The sequence below is a fragment of the Cololabis saira genome, chromosome 4 (genome assembly GCF_033807715.1).
Source record: "Cololabis saira isolate AMF1-May2022 chromosome 4, fColSai1.1, whole genome shotgun sequence".
NCBI classification, from domain to species: domain Eukaryota; kingdom Metazoa; phylum Chordata; class Actinopteri; order Beloniformes; family Belonidae; genus Cololabis; species Cololabis saira.
Window position 1 is genome coordinate 12,328,077 of NC_084590.1, and position 18,321 is coordinate 12,346,397.

At 40.7% G+C, this 18,321-nt stretch overlaps 1 protein-coding gene across 6 annotated transcripts in view; it reads right to left on the reverse strand.

Moving 5' to 3' along the window:
• Positions 1–1,372: 1,372 nt before the first annotated feature.
• b3gat1a (beta-1,3-glucuronyltransferase 1 (glucuronosyltransferase P) a) overlaps positions 1,373–18,321 on the reverse strand; it is a 110,171-nt gene continuing 93,222 nt past the window's right edge. For 5 of the 6 annotated variants that reach the window (XM_061718884.1, XM_061718886.1, XM_061718885.1 and 2 more), the window contains 3 exons: positions 7,460–7,756; positions 4,488–4,595; positions 1,373–4,163 (listed from right to left, as the gene is read on the reverse strand). In XM_061718884.1, coding sequence (XP_061574868.1) covers positions 4,509–4,595; positions 7,460–7,756 — 384 coding nt within the window. In that variant the 3' untranslated portion in view covers positions 1,373–4,163; positions 4,488–4,508. Of the gene's footprint in view, positions 4,164–4,465; positions 4,596–7,459; positions 7,757–18,321 lie in introns of all 6 variants that reach the window. The other variant, XM_061718881.1, reaches the window with a different exon arrangement.

The window sequence follows — 18,321 nt, forward strand, 5'->3', positions numbered from 1 at the left end:
ATAAAGTCTGATTTGACCTTTGTGTCAGAGAGGGCCTGTGAACTCTTTACTCCCAGCAGCACTTACCTCTTCCTGATCCTGCATCGGGATGTTTTGTCAGGAAATCATGGTTATAAACAACCTTTAAATATCAGTTTTTCACAAACTCCAACTATGAAAATGGCTTTCTTCGAACACTGATACCTGAATTTCAGTCATTTTTAAAATGGCATATTAAAAGCTAGTTCCATGTTGATTATAGAACAGCAGCTAGTTTTGGGGGATGATTAACAAAAGGCTGCTTGTAAATGTGGGGGATTCGAAGGAGGTTGCAAACACGTTATTAGGGCCTGAGCACTGACAGTGCGAAGGCCCTATTGTATCTGTAGGAATTATTATTTTTTCCTTCTTCCGACGAAATGAGGGCCTTTTTGCCCCCCTAAACGTGCCCCAAAAGTCACGTTGGCGTGACAAAATGGTTCAACAGCGCCCCCTAGAAAACTTTGTGCCTCAAGCCCCACAATACGGTTTGACGTACATGCACGAAAATTGGTTCAAACCTGTATCATGTCACAACTTAAAGAAAAGTCTCTTGGTGCCATGGCCAAAACCAAACAGGAAGTCGGCCATTTTGAATTAATCGTGTAATTTTGTTGCAATTTATGCCATTCCTTCGGCAGTTAATATGGCCCGAACCGTAACGTGCACCCAGGTGTGTTATACATCAAAATGTGAGTCTCGATCCTGCGACGATGCGCATTACTTTTCTCAGTCAAAAGCGTTACCGTGGCGACGCCAAAAAGCGCGCGCCCCTTTATCTGATTGGTCCATATTTGATAGTTCCTACTTTCTTCCATAACTTTTGAATGGTTTCACATAAAGAGTCGTGGGTGGTGTCATCGGACTCGGTATTGAGTCCTTGACCTTCATTGGCCTGAATTAGCCCCGCCCCTTCTTCTGATTGGTCGATATCTGATAGTTCCTACTTTCTGCCATACCCTTTGAATGGTTTGGTATAGAGAGTCGTGGCTGGTGTCATCCGCTAAATGTCCAGGCCTGAAGAATCTACATGCAAGTCATACAAGCGCTTCCACTGCAGCCTGAACGTGCACAAGGGTGCGAGGGCCCGTTCATTGCTGCTTGCAGCTTTAATTTGAATTTGCATCACCAGTGGGCCGCTTCATGCGGAACATCTGAAACTAGTTATTACGAAGCGAGGGTAACAAATACACACGGACAGAAATTCTGTGTTTTTTTTATCAGGTTGCACTGGTTGTTTGTCTTGAAGGCTTTGTGTTTGTAGTAGATGTTTTCAGCACCAGCAACTAGAAGATGTCTATCAACAGTGCAAGGACGTCCTCTGGACACATCACTCAGGGCCAGATAAGGTTCTTCTCAGTTATTTATTTCTCTTAGTTCAACTAACATTTTTCTTTGAGACTGAGTCGCTGTGGCAAATAAACAACCTTTAGAATAACATGCATAAAATGTGACTCACATGAGGCTGGAAGATGACAGTTGAGATGAGGAAAAGGGGAGGACTAATGTGTAAAGTGTGTTGTGCCTGAAGAGGATGCACATTAGCAGACATTAGATGTCTCCAGGTTGACAAACGCTGTCAGAAGGTGGGTTGTCGTAGACCCCGCTGGGATGAGATATTGCTTTATGTGTCATCTGTCTGAATTGGAGATAGTTCAAATCAGATGTAGGGTAGAGTTGCGAGAACATCATATTTAGGATGAAGCCCTTTGATTTGTTCTGCTGCTTTGAGGACACATCACAGAGAGGAACATCACACAATCCTGTTTGACCGCTCCGACCACATGCTGATCTGTACACCACAGGCCATTAGTGCGCCTGCACCTCCACAAAAGCAACGTCGGGAAGATGAGAGCAAGAAATTATTTCCACTTGAAAAGTATAAACAAGATGAAAACAAGTCAATGTTGCTTTTTCAAATGCTTTTTATACACACATTGGCATTCTTCCACTTTAGACTACAACTGGTGGTTGGTTTTAGTGCTAACACATTTCAAATGGGTTCTTTCATTCAAATGAACACCCCACTAAAGGAGAAGAAAGCTAACAGCACTTCTGACGTGCCTTTTAACTAGTTAACGTCTCATTGATGGACGTGACGGTCCACGTGTGCAGGATACAGTATGTGAGCATGCTGTTTTAGAGCGCAGCTGGACAATGGCAGCTACTGTAATTAAATTGCACATCCACACTTGAAATAAATATATAAATAAATATATTAGATTTGATTTTGAATAAATAATGGGACGGTAGGCTGGCGGTTATCCACGGCCAATCCCCTGCACAGTGTAATAACTTGCGGTAAACGAGAGCATCCAGATGCGAAATAACCGTTGTGGGGACTTTCTAATCATATTCCGGGTGAAATATGGAATAACACGGGTTCTCTGGTACGTTTTCTTCCTGCAGCAGTTTATAGTGGGTTGTAGGGGTGGATGAGGCGTTCTTGGTGTTGGAACCTCCAGCGTTTGATGAGAACCACCGGTGTGGATCACGGGTGGGTGATTTGGAGGGGAGACTCTGCTGCACGACGTGTAAAAGGACTTGGTCGGGGAGCTCTGCTGCACTCAATGCAGCTGATGCCTCTGTTAAGGGTGCAGGGCCTCTTTTTAATGATGCTCATGTGAGTGCTACTAGATGCCAGGATCAGCACTGAAGATGGCATGTTGATATCAGTACCAAAGCATTAGTACAAATATGCTTTATTGTCATTGTGCTTTTTCTTTAGCCAGCTTTCACTTAAGAGCCTCATTTATTATCTGACCTACCAAATGGAAGCTGCAGTTTAAAAAAAAAAAAGGGGGGGTGGGGGGCGCAGTTTTTGGGGCCATGCAACAAATTTGACGCATTTTGAGGAGATTTCTTTCTTTTCTTTCTTTCTAGAATTACACACCTGACTCAGATTACCAGTGCAGACTTTTTCAATGTGCATAGAAAAGAAGAAATAGTAACTCAGTTCAACTCAGTTTATTTTATTTTGATCTGAATCTACATTAAAGCCAATCAGGTGGGCGTGTGTGGTCGTTTCTTGCATTGAGAATCTGTCACAAACTAGACTTTCTGTTCATGTTCGTCCACTATGCTGTCCGTGTGTTGTCACCAGCGCGGGGCTTCGCCTGGTTGCACGTGTTTTACAGATTCAGCAAGGGGAATTAAAAAGGTCTTGCTTTTAACACAAAAACACGTTAATTACGCCACAGCTGTCAAAATTCCTCTCCTTCCGTTACTATTTATACATGTTGCCATGAAAGGAATACATCTGTGGTTTCTTAAGTGCTAAGAAGAGTATTAAGATTTGAATGTTTATATCTATTCAGGTCCCAAACACAAGGGGCAGTTTGTCTTCGAGTGTAAGGGTGTCTCACTGTAAATACCTACGTTTTAATGACACTTTAAATGGACGATGATAACACAACAGTAAATGAAGGTAAAAGTGTTGAACAAGCAGGTCAAGTGTTTGTAAAATGCCTAAGCCAGTTAAATAAGATTAAAGCAAACATTTCATAGTTATCAAAAGAACATTCCTTCCTTTGCTATGTTTGTTTGTTTGTTGTTTTTTTTTCCCAAAAGAAAATCCCCACAAGAAATCTTTCTCCTCGACCTTCAACAAGGCTGTTGATGGAGACCACGTCGCGAAACCCAAGTGGAATTTCTTCCGTGCGCCGTGTACAGATCCAGGTCCGCTTTTTTTTTCCATTTCCTTCCATTTCTTTAGTTGAGATGACATGATTTTTTTTTTTTTCCCCCGTCTTGCTTGCTCAAATCTGCTGGCTGTATGCTCTTCATATTGTGCTGTCTCTTTTCTTAAGCTGTCTTCCACAGGCCTTGTTTTTGTTTTTTTTATTCAGTGGAAGTGCAGGTCACAAGTGTCTGCATCCCCTTTGTGAGGGATGCCTTATGTTCTCTCCTCCAGAAGGACTGCTGCCTCGTACTAATCTGTGCTTTAATGCAATATATTAGTCCTGTTTTGGTCCATATTTGGGAGGAAAGAAGAAAGAAGAAAAAGTCAGTTTCATTCAAGAGGATTAAATCCCTCTTCAAACCCTCCCCACTTCCTTTTTTCCTGATGATTAAGACATGAGCACTGGTCGCACTTATTAAGGAGCTTGACTCTTTTCTCCCCCCGCAGGTCCAAGGCCAACCACCTGCAACAGAAAGGATTAAGATAGACTGAGAGAGAGCATTAAAGCTTAATGTAAGATTATTAAACCTGTTTATTTCCTTGGTGACATTTCATAATGGACAGCAGCAGCTGTAATCGTGCCTTTACAGAAGGAAGACAACTGTACTCTGTATTAGAAGATATTAAAAACACCAGCTCCATTTTTCAATCAAACTAGATATGACAAAGTGACAGTCATCTCATCTCCATTTCCTCCTCTTATCACATTTTCAGTATATTAAGTATTACTTTTGATGGATGAAGGGTTCAGCTCAAACTTAGTACCTGCTGCAGCGTCATTATTTACCGTGGACTGAAGGGAAAACGGTCAAATCTCCACATTGGGGTCTGTGAATCCTTTCTTCCCCTCGTTCACAAGGACGGGCTTCTCCGTTCTTGTATGCCAGACGAGTATCTGGTGAGAATGCAGCGTGGAAACACAAACAACGGCAACATCAGTGACATGCTGTTCCCTTAATGCACCCATTCAGCCTCTGCACCCTGTCAGCTCCCGCTCTCATGTTCTTCAAAATAGTCCGATGTGGCTTTAGCTTTAGCAGTGCACGCACCACCACGGGGGCCATCTACGTGTAAAGAGTTACTTGAGCGTGAACCTTGCATTAGAAGAGGAAAGAGGGGATACAAAAGAGGTTTTTTGTTGCAAATATGACGCAACCCTGCCAGCTTGGCCGGTGCTCAGTCCTCTGATGACCACGCACTAATGGCTACCTTCAAATCACCAGAGATGCTTTGAATTTGTTTCAGTTTTTGCCATTGTGGCAGCCATTTGTGCAGCTTCTTTGAACGTGTTCTGTGAGCATTCACCCTGGCTTGGTTTGGCCAAACTCAAGCAGCCAGAGGGAAACATTATAAAGTAGAATAAGGAGGGTAAACAACCTAAAGTGTCAAGCTCACTTCCCCTTCTCTTCTGTGTCCGCACTCTTCCTCCTTTTATCTCACCTTGGCAGGAGGCATGAATTATGCATGAGATGTGCTCCCAGCCCCTCCCACTTTGCTCAGGTGTAGTCGCAGAGGAGGAAAAAGCAGTCAGACTCGTCTGAAGTGGTAGATTATAAGGAAGAGAGATGCACATGCACGGCTTACCATTTCTTCTCCCCGTTTCTTTCCCTCCACCCTTTCATCCATCCCTGCGCTAATCTGTAATCAGTGTGATGTCTCTACCTCCCCCAACAAGTCCAATTCCGCTCCGTGAGCTGTTCCCTGAATACCCTCTTTTCATTTAGCCCTGTGAATGGCAGGGGGAGAGCAGGAGGAAAACCTGGCTAAAAGCACCTCTCTTTCCCTTTCCTTTCTTCTCTTCTCTCTCTTTGTGAATGTGAGGGTGGTTGTGGCGAGGATATTGGCTCGCTGAAGCCCTCTGGCTGACTTTTCCTTTCCCAGGGAGGGGCTGAGTGACCCAGACCATCAAACATAAGTAGGACCGGAATGGACGACACTATTGCTGATGCTGCTGCTGATACCCTTGAGCATCGCACTCAAGTATACGTGTCGACGTGTCAGGGTGCAGACTGGGCAGCAGGAGAAACATGATCAATGTTTTTAACTTTTCTGCAACAAATCCAGAGTAATTGACATTCAGGTCCTAGTTAAGTTGTTATTTCAAGGATTTCTCATCTAATGTATGCTCAAGAGGACTTACCAAGAATTGCACTCCGGTTCAGGAAGGTTTTATCCAGCAGGGCCGGTTGTCCTGATCAGTCATGGTTTGAAATAAGCTCTAATGCTGCTAACAAACCCTAATTATGTCATAATGACAAGTTTACTCCTATAATATGAAAAGCATTGTGGTTTCATGTTTTCATTTAAAGGAAATAAATATTTGAAGTCAATAACAATATTTATTTTTTTATTATATAATGTTATGTTTTGGTGAACTTTTGAAATTTTGCATATCAGAAAAAAAATCTTAAGTAGCAGTTGTAGTAGTGAGTTAGAGCCAATTAATTGTGCTGCATTGTTTTGTCAGAATGTGATGGTTTAATTATTGTCACATATGACTGTAATACACATGGGAAGACAATAATTATCACTGTCTTCCAACTAAATTTCAAGTATTAAGACACATTCAACCGGTTGCCTTGGCGACATATTTTTTAGTATTTAGTGTCGTGTAATTAAATATTTTTGTATTGTCTGATAAAATAGGCCACGTAATTCTAGATGCAGAAGAAGCTCAACAGAGTTAAAGCGAAAGTATTCATCAGGGCATACTTACAAAAGGTATTTTCATCGTCATTATCTGCTTTTGTTTAAATTTTATCCCCAATTTTTCCCCATTTCTATCACCCAGTGCTCCTACCTAAGTTAGTCCTGGGCATTGCTCACCCTCTCCCAACCCAGGGAGGGCCCTGCACTGAGCTCAGGTTTGTAAAGTAATGGGGATTTGTGAAATGCAAACATTTTAATCAATTTCTTCAATTACAGCATTTTAAAAAGTCCAGCAATATTAGCTGGATAAAGTTTTAAACTAATGCTCAAATAACATACTGACACTCGTTTGTTACTGCCAAACTTTTTGCTTCTACTTCTGCTGAGCATTTAGATTTTCTGCAGCTTTTAAATCTGAACTCCATTACATTTCAAAATGAAACATAATAGATGTGTTTCCATTAGAGAGTGGCCGGGCTAAAACCTGGGAAGCTGGAATAATAAAAGAGCCGATCGCCTCCTTGCTCCTTTTAGCAGCTGTTTCTCCATAAAATAGTCAAGACCCCGGTAGGATCCACTGACTGAGCAAACTAACCCTCCATACCACCTGGTGGCAGTAATGCACCTTTTTCACTGTTTACCAACTGCCAATAAAAAAAGAAGAGGAAGACAAGGAAAACAATGATGGAAGAGCTAAAGAAAAGCAAAAACAATGAGGTCACCATTGCAGAAGTTCAGATGCTTTGTGCACTTCTGTTTGCTAGTATTGCACACATGATAATGATGGCGGTTGAGGAGACTCGAACTTGAACGGCTATTGATGGTAATGGAGATGCAACAATGGTCAACAACCCGTAAAACTAACACAGACCCACATTAGAAATCTGCCCAGTACTTTGCTAATTATATAATAAGAGGTTTTATAAATTGACATGAAGAGAATAATTATTATACACTGCTGCAGATCAAACATGTTAATCCAACCTGTCTGGCGAGTAACACAGTCTGTAGTTTAGGGATGTTTTTTGTAGGTTGCACAAAGTCCACAGGATGTCACAAAGACTTCAAGGCCAACTGTTCAACAGCCGTTAACATAAAATAAGAAATTACCTTTGTGCAATTGGCTGCTTTGGGCTCCAGGTCGTTGAGGGTGACGAGTTCCCGGAGCAAACTACTCTCCTGGTAGCCTCCCTTTACTCCACGAAGCTTAAAATACGCCTGAGGCTTGAAGAGGATCAGCCTCAGGTTGATGGCGAAGCCGGCCATGTCGATGGCGAAGGGTCGATGGGGGTCGAACACCGTCTTCCAGCCGTAGACCTTTCCAGCGGCATTTACCTTGGGGGACTCGTAACGCAGGCCTCCCACAAAAGCCACAGGCCACACCGACACTTTCCGAGTCGATCTCATCTAGCGGGAGGAGAAATGGAGGGAAAGGAAGCAAATTAGTGATCTGAGAAAGTGTCCGTGACAGCGAGAGGGTCTCTGGACCTCAGTTGTCAGCGTTGTAACAGCTCTGACGGAGAGTTTCCGAGCTGCTGCTATGATTCATTCTGAGAGATGCTGCTTATTGACCGCGCTGCTGTACTCTGCTGCAGACGCCGTGTAAGATGAAAGACCGTGACACACTGTTCAGCAGCTGCCCTACAATGGGATAATGAGGCAACAGCATCTTTAAAGGGAGTAAACATGAACAGAGCTGAGAGGGTTTGAAAGAGCGAAGCCATTAGAGCAAGTGGCTCTAGTTGCTGGTTGGCTGAGAAGATTCTTTTAAAGTAGAGCAGCACATCCTCCTCTTTTTGTGTGCTTTTTTTCCCTTGTCCTTTAATCTTCTAGGATCAAACGATTACGCAGCCCCTTCTTTGTCTACCTCTCATTGGGCCTTTGCTGTTCTGGCAAGAGCCGTGGCGGTTATTAAAAGGTACATTTTAATAATGAGGGAAGAAGGTAGTTTAGAAACAGCAGTGTCATTTAATCAAACTCAATGCAGCAGAAAGAAAAATGCCTCTGAAGTGGAGAATGTATTAGAAATTACAGGACGCGCATGCTTAGAATGAGAAATCATGTAGGAAATATCAGTATGCATCCACATGTATGCCGAGTGGTCAGCTCAGTTGATCAGAGGAGCGTCTGAGCAGCAAGATGCAGCGCTGGGATTATGGGGATCAGCAGATTTGAGCTTCAGGGAAAACAACTATGTGATGTGTCTTAATGAACTGTGGGCGCTAACTAGAGAAGGACCGAGTTCATATACAGTATACAAGTGTCTACCTGGTGCTAATAATGTGAAATATTGAGGAAGGCTGATTCATCGTGCAGCAAGAATGCAATGAAAGGCGCATCAACTCTTTGTTGCATTCTCATGCTGTTTTGCTAGCCATAGCTAGTTTCTATTCACAGCACTTCTTCAGAAACATGAATATTCTTTTATGATTTATAGACAGTATATCAGTCTGCTTTCCTTCAAAGATATAGAGATAACTGCAATCAGTTGAAAGCAGTTGAAGCACACTGACAATAAAACTTTAATCAGAGCACCTTGTAAACAGCCCATGATATGCAAGTCCTGAGAAATAAAAGAGACACAATCAAATATAAAAACACTATCAGAGATGCCTTCTGTTGGTAAATTTATAGCAGAAGAGGATCATAAAATTAGAGATGCCGTCTGCTTCCCATATCCAAACTACAGAAGCTCAGGTTGCACAAGAGAGGTTTCTGATGGTGGAACGTTCTGCCTCCAGTTCTGCTTTTGGAAACTTGAGGAATCAAAACAAAGTCTGCCGTCTGAAAGAAAAGTGCTCTGGTGGGATAATTAGACAGAATATTTGACCTATGAGGTTGTAAAGACGAGATGAAGCTTGACCCATAAATGTTTTATATGAGAGGAGATGAGTTTTAAATATTTCTTTCATTTAACAGGAACTCAGTCTAGAGAAGCTGAAACTGGATAATTAGGACCATCTTGTTGATTGTCAATGTTGCTACAGAGTTCTGGGTCGGTCAGAGGCCTTTCAGGGTAATTGTTGGAGAGACTGGTAATAAGGAACGGCAGTAGTGTCATTTTGTAGAAAAAAACAACATGGGCTAGTTTTTCTGCATCACTCTCAAATAGGGCTGGGCGATATATTGAGATTTTAATATATATCGATATATTTTCTAACGCGATATGGTATGAGACAATATCGTTTATATCGATTTAAATTTTTATTTTTTTTTATTTTTATTTTGATATAGCTTATTTTGTGACAAATTGACTTGAATGTTTTATTTGAGATTTGCACAAATGTTTTGTTATTTGCACAACTGTCAACCTCAGTGGAAAAGTCTGCCTGTTACTGTCTACATTGTATTAATTGTACAGTGTATTTTAATTTAATTGTTATGCAGGAAAGGGATATTTGTTTTATTTTATTCAAGAAGCATTTTTATTCTATATATGCAGGCAGTTTATTTTTATTTCATTTGTTTTACACATTTTGATATTGTGCAGACCTCTGTTAATAAAGGAACCTGTGTGACATTTGGCACGAGGCTTTGTATTAAAACTGACTGTTTTTTTAAGGGTTTGCCTCAGAAAAAAATGAAGCTAACAGAGATGCTATGCTATAATGCTTTGGGGGAAACACCAATTAAGGCACAGAAAAAATATCGAGATATATATCGAGTATCGCCATTCAGCTAGAAAATATCGAGATATGACTTTTGGTCCATATCGCCCAGCCCTACTCTCAAACAGCATATTCCTTATTTTGCCAACATAATATGGGTGAAAGAAATTGATCATATAAACTTGTATTTATTTATTTATTGATATGTGTGTGAGATCATTCCGAGTCAAACCTACTGTAAGTTCAAGGTTCCTCTCAGTTGTACTGGAAGCCAAACTGTCCCTCAAGTCCCTCAAGTTTAAAGGCAGCAATAGGAGTCTTGTTTAACTTTAAATTAACAAAGTCACGCCTCTTTTCGTTAAACGCATGCTTGTAGTCACATTTATTGGTTTCATTTGGCTTTATTGAAAAATATAGATGAGTGTGATTTGCACAGTAATTAGATTTCTAATAATATGATGTGAAAGTGTTTATAAATGAAACATTTTCAATCCCAACAAAGAATCCTGTACAACTCCATGACTGGCACGTGCGGAAAACGCATTTATCAAACAAAGAAATTGGAATCTGTCAGACAAATAATTGAGAGGGAACACATTATAATAATAATAATCCCTTTTTTGCTTGAAGGTATACTGTATAACCAACTCAAAATACATCAATGTTATTTTCAGGTTGTTATTCCTGGAGCCGTAAGTCTTTGGGGAGTGTGTGTACGTCTGAGCTATTAATGCTCCGTGATCATTTTGGTTATTGTTTTGTATCCCAATAAGGAAAACCAACTCTTATTTGTTGTCCATTTAGTTTTTTCCCCCACAGTCGTAAATTGGACATTTCTTTTTTCTCTTTTTTCATTGAATACACAGTTAAAAGGAACAATTTTTCTACTTGTAAATATTGGCAAAAAGTAGGCTGTATGCGCAGCGCTTCACAACATTAGCCTCCATCGGTGAAGCCTGGCTATTTTGAGACCACAAGTGATGCAGGGATTGCAGTGGGGTTTTTTGTTTGGCGATTCATCTCCCGGCTGACTGTTGCATTAGCTCATATCTGTGATGAAGTGTCTCAGTAACCTGGGCCAGTTCAATCCATGGCTGGCTACGCCATCATGCTTAAAAGTAGTGGGATCAGTAGTTACTGTCTGTCGCCGAACCGCAGACAAGGGTATGTAAGGTTTGACTGTAAAACTGCCAGTCAACCATTTTCCATCTTTTTAACTTGTGTCTCTCTGTCGTTTATTCTTCTTTCAGGCTCTAACCACTTTTTAATGCAGTTTTTAATGCATTTTGCTGAAAAAAGAAACTCTATTCCGAAGTGAAAAACAGGGTTGTTGAACTGTTCTTCTCTGGTATTTTGTTCAATGCACATTTCTTTGAGACCTCAGGAAAACCGCATTAATTTATTAAGAACGGGGATAAAACGTGTCCTTTAAAACGGGTGCAGTGGAGTTGGTTTAATCCTGGTAACATTTTCATACATGTCTGGCAGAATTTCATGACTGATTACATCAAATGAAAACGTGAGATCTAAAAAGACAAATCGAAATCCATCTGGTTTGCCATGAGGAAATCATTGATACCTTTCAACAATGCTTTTTTCATGGTCTATGAAATATGATTTGAATCCTTCAAACACATCATTTCAAATAGTCAAATAGTTGATTTGCAACAGAATCCTGTCAAACAGAGCATGCCAAATCTATTCATATCTTATCTTACTGTTTCTGTGTAAATGGTAACATTTGCAACTTTATTATTATTATGAGAATTTAAATATAACATCTTGTTGTTTTTTGGGGGTAAAAGTTTAATTACACTAACTGTCAAGAAAGATGTCAATGTTAATTAAAGTCTAATTAAAGTTAAACGCCTCCTTGAGCGGTCTGGTTGGGATGTCTCTGCATCGCGGCTTTCTGGTTTGGATGAGCCGTGTTGCAGCTCTGACAGAGACGGCCCAGATGCCTCTAAAGCTGCTCTGCTTGATGGTACAGTAGAGCCACCGGCGTCTGTGCATTTGGAGCAATATGCTGCCTTGATGTTAGTCTAGCAGAATCTGTCCTTATCGCACATGTATTTATATGAGGAAAGACTCTCTTACGAACACATTTCGGTTTTATAGATTTGTGTATCTATATTATCAGTTATTTGTCAGACCAGTGACAAGCTTAATACGTTTATTCCTCACACAGCACCTGAAAATTGGGCTAACCCTCTGACGCTTAAAGGGGATCTATTATGGCATCTAATACCTATTTTCAACAAGCCTTGAATGTCTTAAAAACAAGCTTTTGATTTTTTTTTGCTAAATAAATTAGAAATTCAGTCTCTAAGCCATGTCTTTATCTTCCCATTTTCTAACCTCATTATCTATGCAGGATTCTGAGTGGGCGGGGCTATGATAATGAGGCTCTGTGCTGATTGGCTGCCTGAATGACGCAATACACCGCTACGAAAAAAGCTGGTGGAAGCTCCGGCCGGCAGAGTTAGTTGTGGGCGTGGTTTCACGCATCGGAGGCCAATCTATGTAAATCGCCTTTTTGTTACGTAACGAAAGTGAGCAGAATCTGAACGGCTCGTAGAAGTCGCATCACACTGGACGGCTCATCCGGGCGGCTGTACAGACACTGCAGAATTTAGTTGCTTTCCTGCTTCTCTGAGTTGGCAGGCTGAGGGGAGACCACTTTATAGATGTTAAAGCAAGAAAAAACCTGTTTTTCATAATAGGTCCCCTTTAAGTAAGGAACCGGTTGGAATCACTGTGCGCATGCTGTACACGGTCTCGGTAGATCACTGGGGAGCACAATTACAAACTTTAAACCTAAACAAACTTTAAAAACATTAGACAAAAAGCCAATTCGCTACCATCATTGCAGAATACTTGAGAAACACAACCTATTGAGCTTTGTGAATTTTAGGTAATTTGCCAATTTGTGCATGGTTTTTAAAATTGTAAATGGTTTGGCCCCACAGCCCTTGTGTGACTTTGTTCACACTCGCTTGTTAAGCTCCATCAGGTCCACTAGGATATCCTCAATACTAGATTGCACTATACCATTTCGCCGCACTGTAACTGGGCAATCAGCTTTTTCTGTAAGAGCCACAAAACAGTGGAATACCTTACCTGATACTGTAAGGAGCAGTAGCTCTCTCAGAGTCTTTAAAGCCAACCTGAAAAATCTGTTAAAAGCTGCTCAGCTCTGTAACCATTAATTTGGGCTCTCTTCTGGGTGTGTGTATGTGGGATAAGGGATGGGTGGGTGGGTGGGAGGCGGCGTGTCGGGGTGGGGGGATTGCACGCAGATGTGTGCAGCCATGTTGTTTTAAATTGTGTTCTAAATAATCTGTGTATTTTTCTTGGTATTGTATTACTTGTTACTGTATTTCTTTTTTATTGTGACCTTTCAAGGGACTGCAGATGCAAATTAGCTTAAAGCTATAATCTGGTACAGTGCATCAGATGGCAACATTTATGTTTTAACTGTACACTGTCCCTTTTTAAATAAAATTGAAAAAAAAAAAAAAAAAAAAAAACGGCCCATGCTGAGACCATCCAATTACAACATTGGATGACTTACGTATGTAATGTACTTCAGTTTTGGACAATGGTAGGGTCGTTTTATACAGTCTATGGGTAGGATGCCCAGCATGGCAGTGCACCACAATCATTTACATGTAGAGGAAACCCTGCCTTTAAAACCAAGTAAATTTGGTTATAGGTGGTGTCACAGAAAAATAAGATGCTACATATAACCGTATCTAGTCTGTTTCCAACTGGAATGTTCATGCTATGGGTATGATTCATTGTCAGTCTGGCTACGGTGCTGAAAAGACATGTAGGTTGTTCTTGTTACATTCTATTAATTTTCCCTCTCCAGCCCAAGATAAACTCTTCTAAATTAATCTAACACCACTACCTCTCCAGCTTTCTGGCATCAACTTTTAGGTATGTACTGTAGCTGAGAATAAATCAAACAACCAACTTCCTCAGACTGATTACTTTCTTTCTTCTGAGGAGCCACAGTATTATTATACACAGTACAGATTCTCTTGTGTGGTACTAAGGTTCAGGTATTAGACTGACACAAAGCACTCAAAAAATTGAATTCAATCTTAAAATATGCAGCATCTGATACATTTGAAAATGTCATTTCCTCACAGAGGCTGTGTTGTCAGTTCATGCACATTTAAAAACTGCTTTAAAAGCAAGGGAGTGAGTACATTTGTGCATGCTACATTGTGAGATGAGCAAACTGAGCCTGCTGTAGAATTACAGGCAATATATCATATTCAGCATCTACATAAATGTTAGTCATCTACTATAATAACTGTATCTCAGGCAGTGTTAAAAGGTTTGTCACTCTCCCAAACATACATTGAAAATGTGAAAATGACTGTTCTGCCTGCTGCTTACGGAAACAACACAATTCCCTTTTTTTGATGGCAGCCAAGCAGATGAAAATATAACGTTTCCCCAGCCCCCTTCTGGTGTGTTTGTTCACAGTCTCTTGCTCAGAACTGCTCCAGTTTGTGAATGTATGCCAGCACGTGCATTTAAACTCTGTTTCCTGCTCCAGTTAGTGAGAGGTCTATAGGGAGACAGTCCTATGCTTTAGTTTGGAAGTCAAGACAGCAGGAATGAAATGAATGAATTCAAAAAACAAGCCCCACATAAGAACAGAGACAAAAAGCAAGCATCCATGTGCGTGAAACAGCCCTTAAGGGCGTACCGGAGATGACAGGAACGCTATCTTTCACTTCTGCAACTGGTAGAGTCTGGAGAATAGTCTTTGTCTAAACCACTGTGAAATGATACTCCTGTGCATTTATTTTTACATTTCAGGGTACTGATTTAAATCTGTTAAATCACATTTATCATTGAGTGTTTTTTTCTTTTTTCATCTAATCTTCTTTAAACAGAGAGGCTTTGTTTAGGCGGCCCCTGTGGAGCACAGTTTTGATTTTGAAGTCATTACTTTGTACAGCGGTTTTTTATATTCATGTAAAACTTTCACAAGAGTTTTACACACACACACACACACACACACACACACACACACACACACACACACACACACACACACATATATATATACAGTAGTTGAGTGAGGGAATGTCAGTGCATATCCAAGGGGAGTCATGATTGTAGCAGGTTGAAATGAAAGTTTTATATACCGGTAACCATCAGCTTCTTACGACGGAGTATTAGGGTCAAACTAGGACAAAAAAATAAATGGAAATTACGAAAATAAAGTCATAATAATATGAGAATAAAGTCGTAAAATTACCAAAATAAAGTCATAATGTTGTGAGAATAAAGTCGTAATATTACGAGAATAAAGTCGTAATATTACGAGAATGAAGTCGTAATATTTTGAGAATAAAGTCGTAGGCCTAATATTAAATATATTATAAATATATAAATATAACTTCACAAGATTCCTCATTTTAACACAGGGAGAAGATTAACTTCCTGTTAGTTCTCATAAATTAACACTTTATTCTTGTAATATTACGACTTTATTTTCATAAATTACCAATTTATTCTCATAAATTACCACTTTATTCTTGTAATATTACGACTTTATTCTCATAAATTACCACTTTATTCTCGTAATATTACGACTTTATTCTCATAATATTACAACTTTATTCTCGCAACATTATGACTTTATTCTCGTAATATTACGACTTTATTCTCGTAATATTACGACTTTATTCTCGTAATATTACGACTTTATTCTCGTAATATTACGACTTTATTCTCGTAATTTTACGACTTTATTCTCATTATATTATGACTTTATTTTCGTAATTTCCAACAAATGTTTTGTCTTAGTTTGGCCCTAATACTCCATCGTAGCTTCTCCACCAGAGAGCCAGATATATTAACCTGGTGTATACCTGGGGTGCTTGCCTGTCCAATATTCTGGACCGAGTTTATTCTAGCATCTTGAGGGTGTATCAAGATGGGCCTTCTCGTGTCTGGCATGTCTGACCACGTCTCGATGGAAGATCCCTCATCCCCAAAACAAACCAAACACTGCTTTGAGCACAATGAGAGCAGAGTGTTTGTCTAAGGACGGTTTACATTTCTATACGGACACTAAATCCATGAAAGTGTTTCCAAATCAGAAACCCTAGCTCAACAGTGCAGTGAGGTATTTGCTCAGGGGCTTAGAAGCCGCCCACAGGTGTGGAGACATGCTAGCCCGTCACAGGGCCTGGACAGGCCTGGAGAAGGGCCTGGGGGAAGGAAAGGGACAGGTACACGCAGCTCATTCAGTGTCACTTTGACAATGACAGCCCCTGGATTCTGGGGGTTTCCCATTTGACAGTGAAGCTGGCAGAGCGATGGTTCAGTCTTCAGCCTGAAGAGCAGGAGCATCAGTCCCTTATCATTTAGTGTCATCATGTGAAATCCACATTGAGCAAAAATGACACCACCAAGGCTGTAGTATCAGACAGGCTGTTAGGCTGGATACTGATATGTGGACCAGCTAGTGGTAGTTTTCTTTAGATATTACCATTTTGTAACCAATCCCTGCAGGAAGGTATAGTCCCCTGCAACATCAAATCCTTCACTATTGTGCCCAAAAAGTGAGCTGTCATCTTCCTCAGCAACTAATCCCCAGTCTTGCCTCACAAAATTCTTGGAGAGGATCATCGTGCAACACAATTTGCTTACAGGGGGAAATGATCCAGAGATGATGGAGATGACGGAGCACTTCGCACAACACTGTCTCACCTAGAGCCTCCTAAACAATATATTAGGATGCTATTCATAGACTGTAGCTCTGCCTTCAAAACAATAACCTCTCATAAACTGAGGTAATTAAATGCTGCAGCCCGGCCGGCTCTTTTCACTATCTTCACACGGGACTGTACCCCCATTAATGACCCCAGCAGTATTGTGAAATTTCAAAATCACACCACTGTAGTTGGCCTTGTATCAGACAATAACAAGATTCACTGCAGAAAAGAGATTCACCCCCTCACTCAGTTGTTGTCACCTTGTCCTGAACATCACCGAGACAAAATATGTTACCGTGGGTTTCAGGACTACATGGATAGACAGTGGAGATAGTAGACAACATCAAGATCCTGGGAATTCACATTAAAGGGGACTTCTCCTGGGTCCTCCTATCCTGGTGAAGAAGGCTTAAAAAAGGGGCTTCTTCCTTAAGAAACTTAAAGGGGATCTGTTATGAAAAACAAGTTTTCTCTTGCTTTAACATATATAAAGTGGTCTCCCCTCAGCCTGTTAACTCAGAGAAGGAGGAAAGCAACCAAATTCTGCAGTGTCTGTACAGCCGCCCGGATGAGCCATCCAGTGTGATGTGGATCTACGAGCCGTTCAGATTCTGCTCCCGACGGGAGCGATTTACATGGGTTGGCCTCCGATGCGTGAAACCACGCCCACAACTAACTCCGCCGGACGGAGCTTCCACCATTTTTTCGTAGCGGTGTATCGCGTCATTCAGGCAGCCAATCAGCACAGAGCCTCATTATCATAGCCCCGCCCACTCATAATCCCACATAGATAATGAGGTTAGAGAATGGGAAGATAAAGACATGGCTCAGAGGCTGAATTTCTAATTTATTTAGCAAAAACAATCAAAAGCTTGTTTTTAAGACATTCAAGGCCCGTTTAAAATAGGTATTAGATGCCATAATAGGTCCCCTTTAAGCAGGCTAGACTCCCGTATCAGCTTTTAGTTAACTTTTATGGAGGCATCAGAGAAAAAGATTGTGAGTCCACTCCCAGATCTGGACAGTGTGTCTGCTAGCTGCCTCTGGAAGAAGCTGCGCTGATGCAGATCCCACCCAACCGAGGTCACACACTATTTGTCCCCATCCTTCAGGATGGAGGTATAGGTGAATAATAAGCCGGACTAGTTAGAACAGAGTCTTTCCTTGGGTTGTGACCTCCATCACCCCAATGTACAGATATAACCACATAATTGAGACACATTTACATCACTACTGCACAGCTTGCTAATGATTTGACCTACATGTTTTGTGTTTCTTGAGCCCTATTTTGTTTGTGTACTCTAAGTCTGTTTCCATCTCGGTCATAACTGAGTACTAACAAATAGTTTTTGCTGTTACAAATGCACTATAGCATTCAATTATGCCATGTCTTCTCTGTATATTTTGGTTGTCCTGCTTTTGTTATTTAATTTTTAATCAGCGTTTAATGTTTAAATTAACAGGAAAAAAAATCAGGCATTTTTCTTGAGGATTAATGTGTTTTCAAAGCACAGATGATGAAAACACAACCACGTTAGTAAGTCTGGATACTAAATGTTTCTGGAAGACAGCCAGCCAAGGAGCAGAAATGTAGAACAGAGACTTGAAAGAGCAA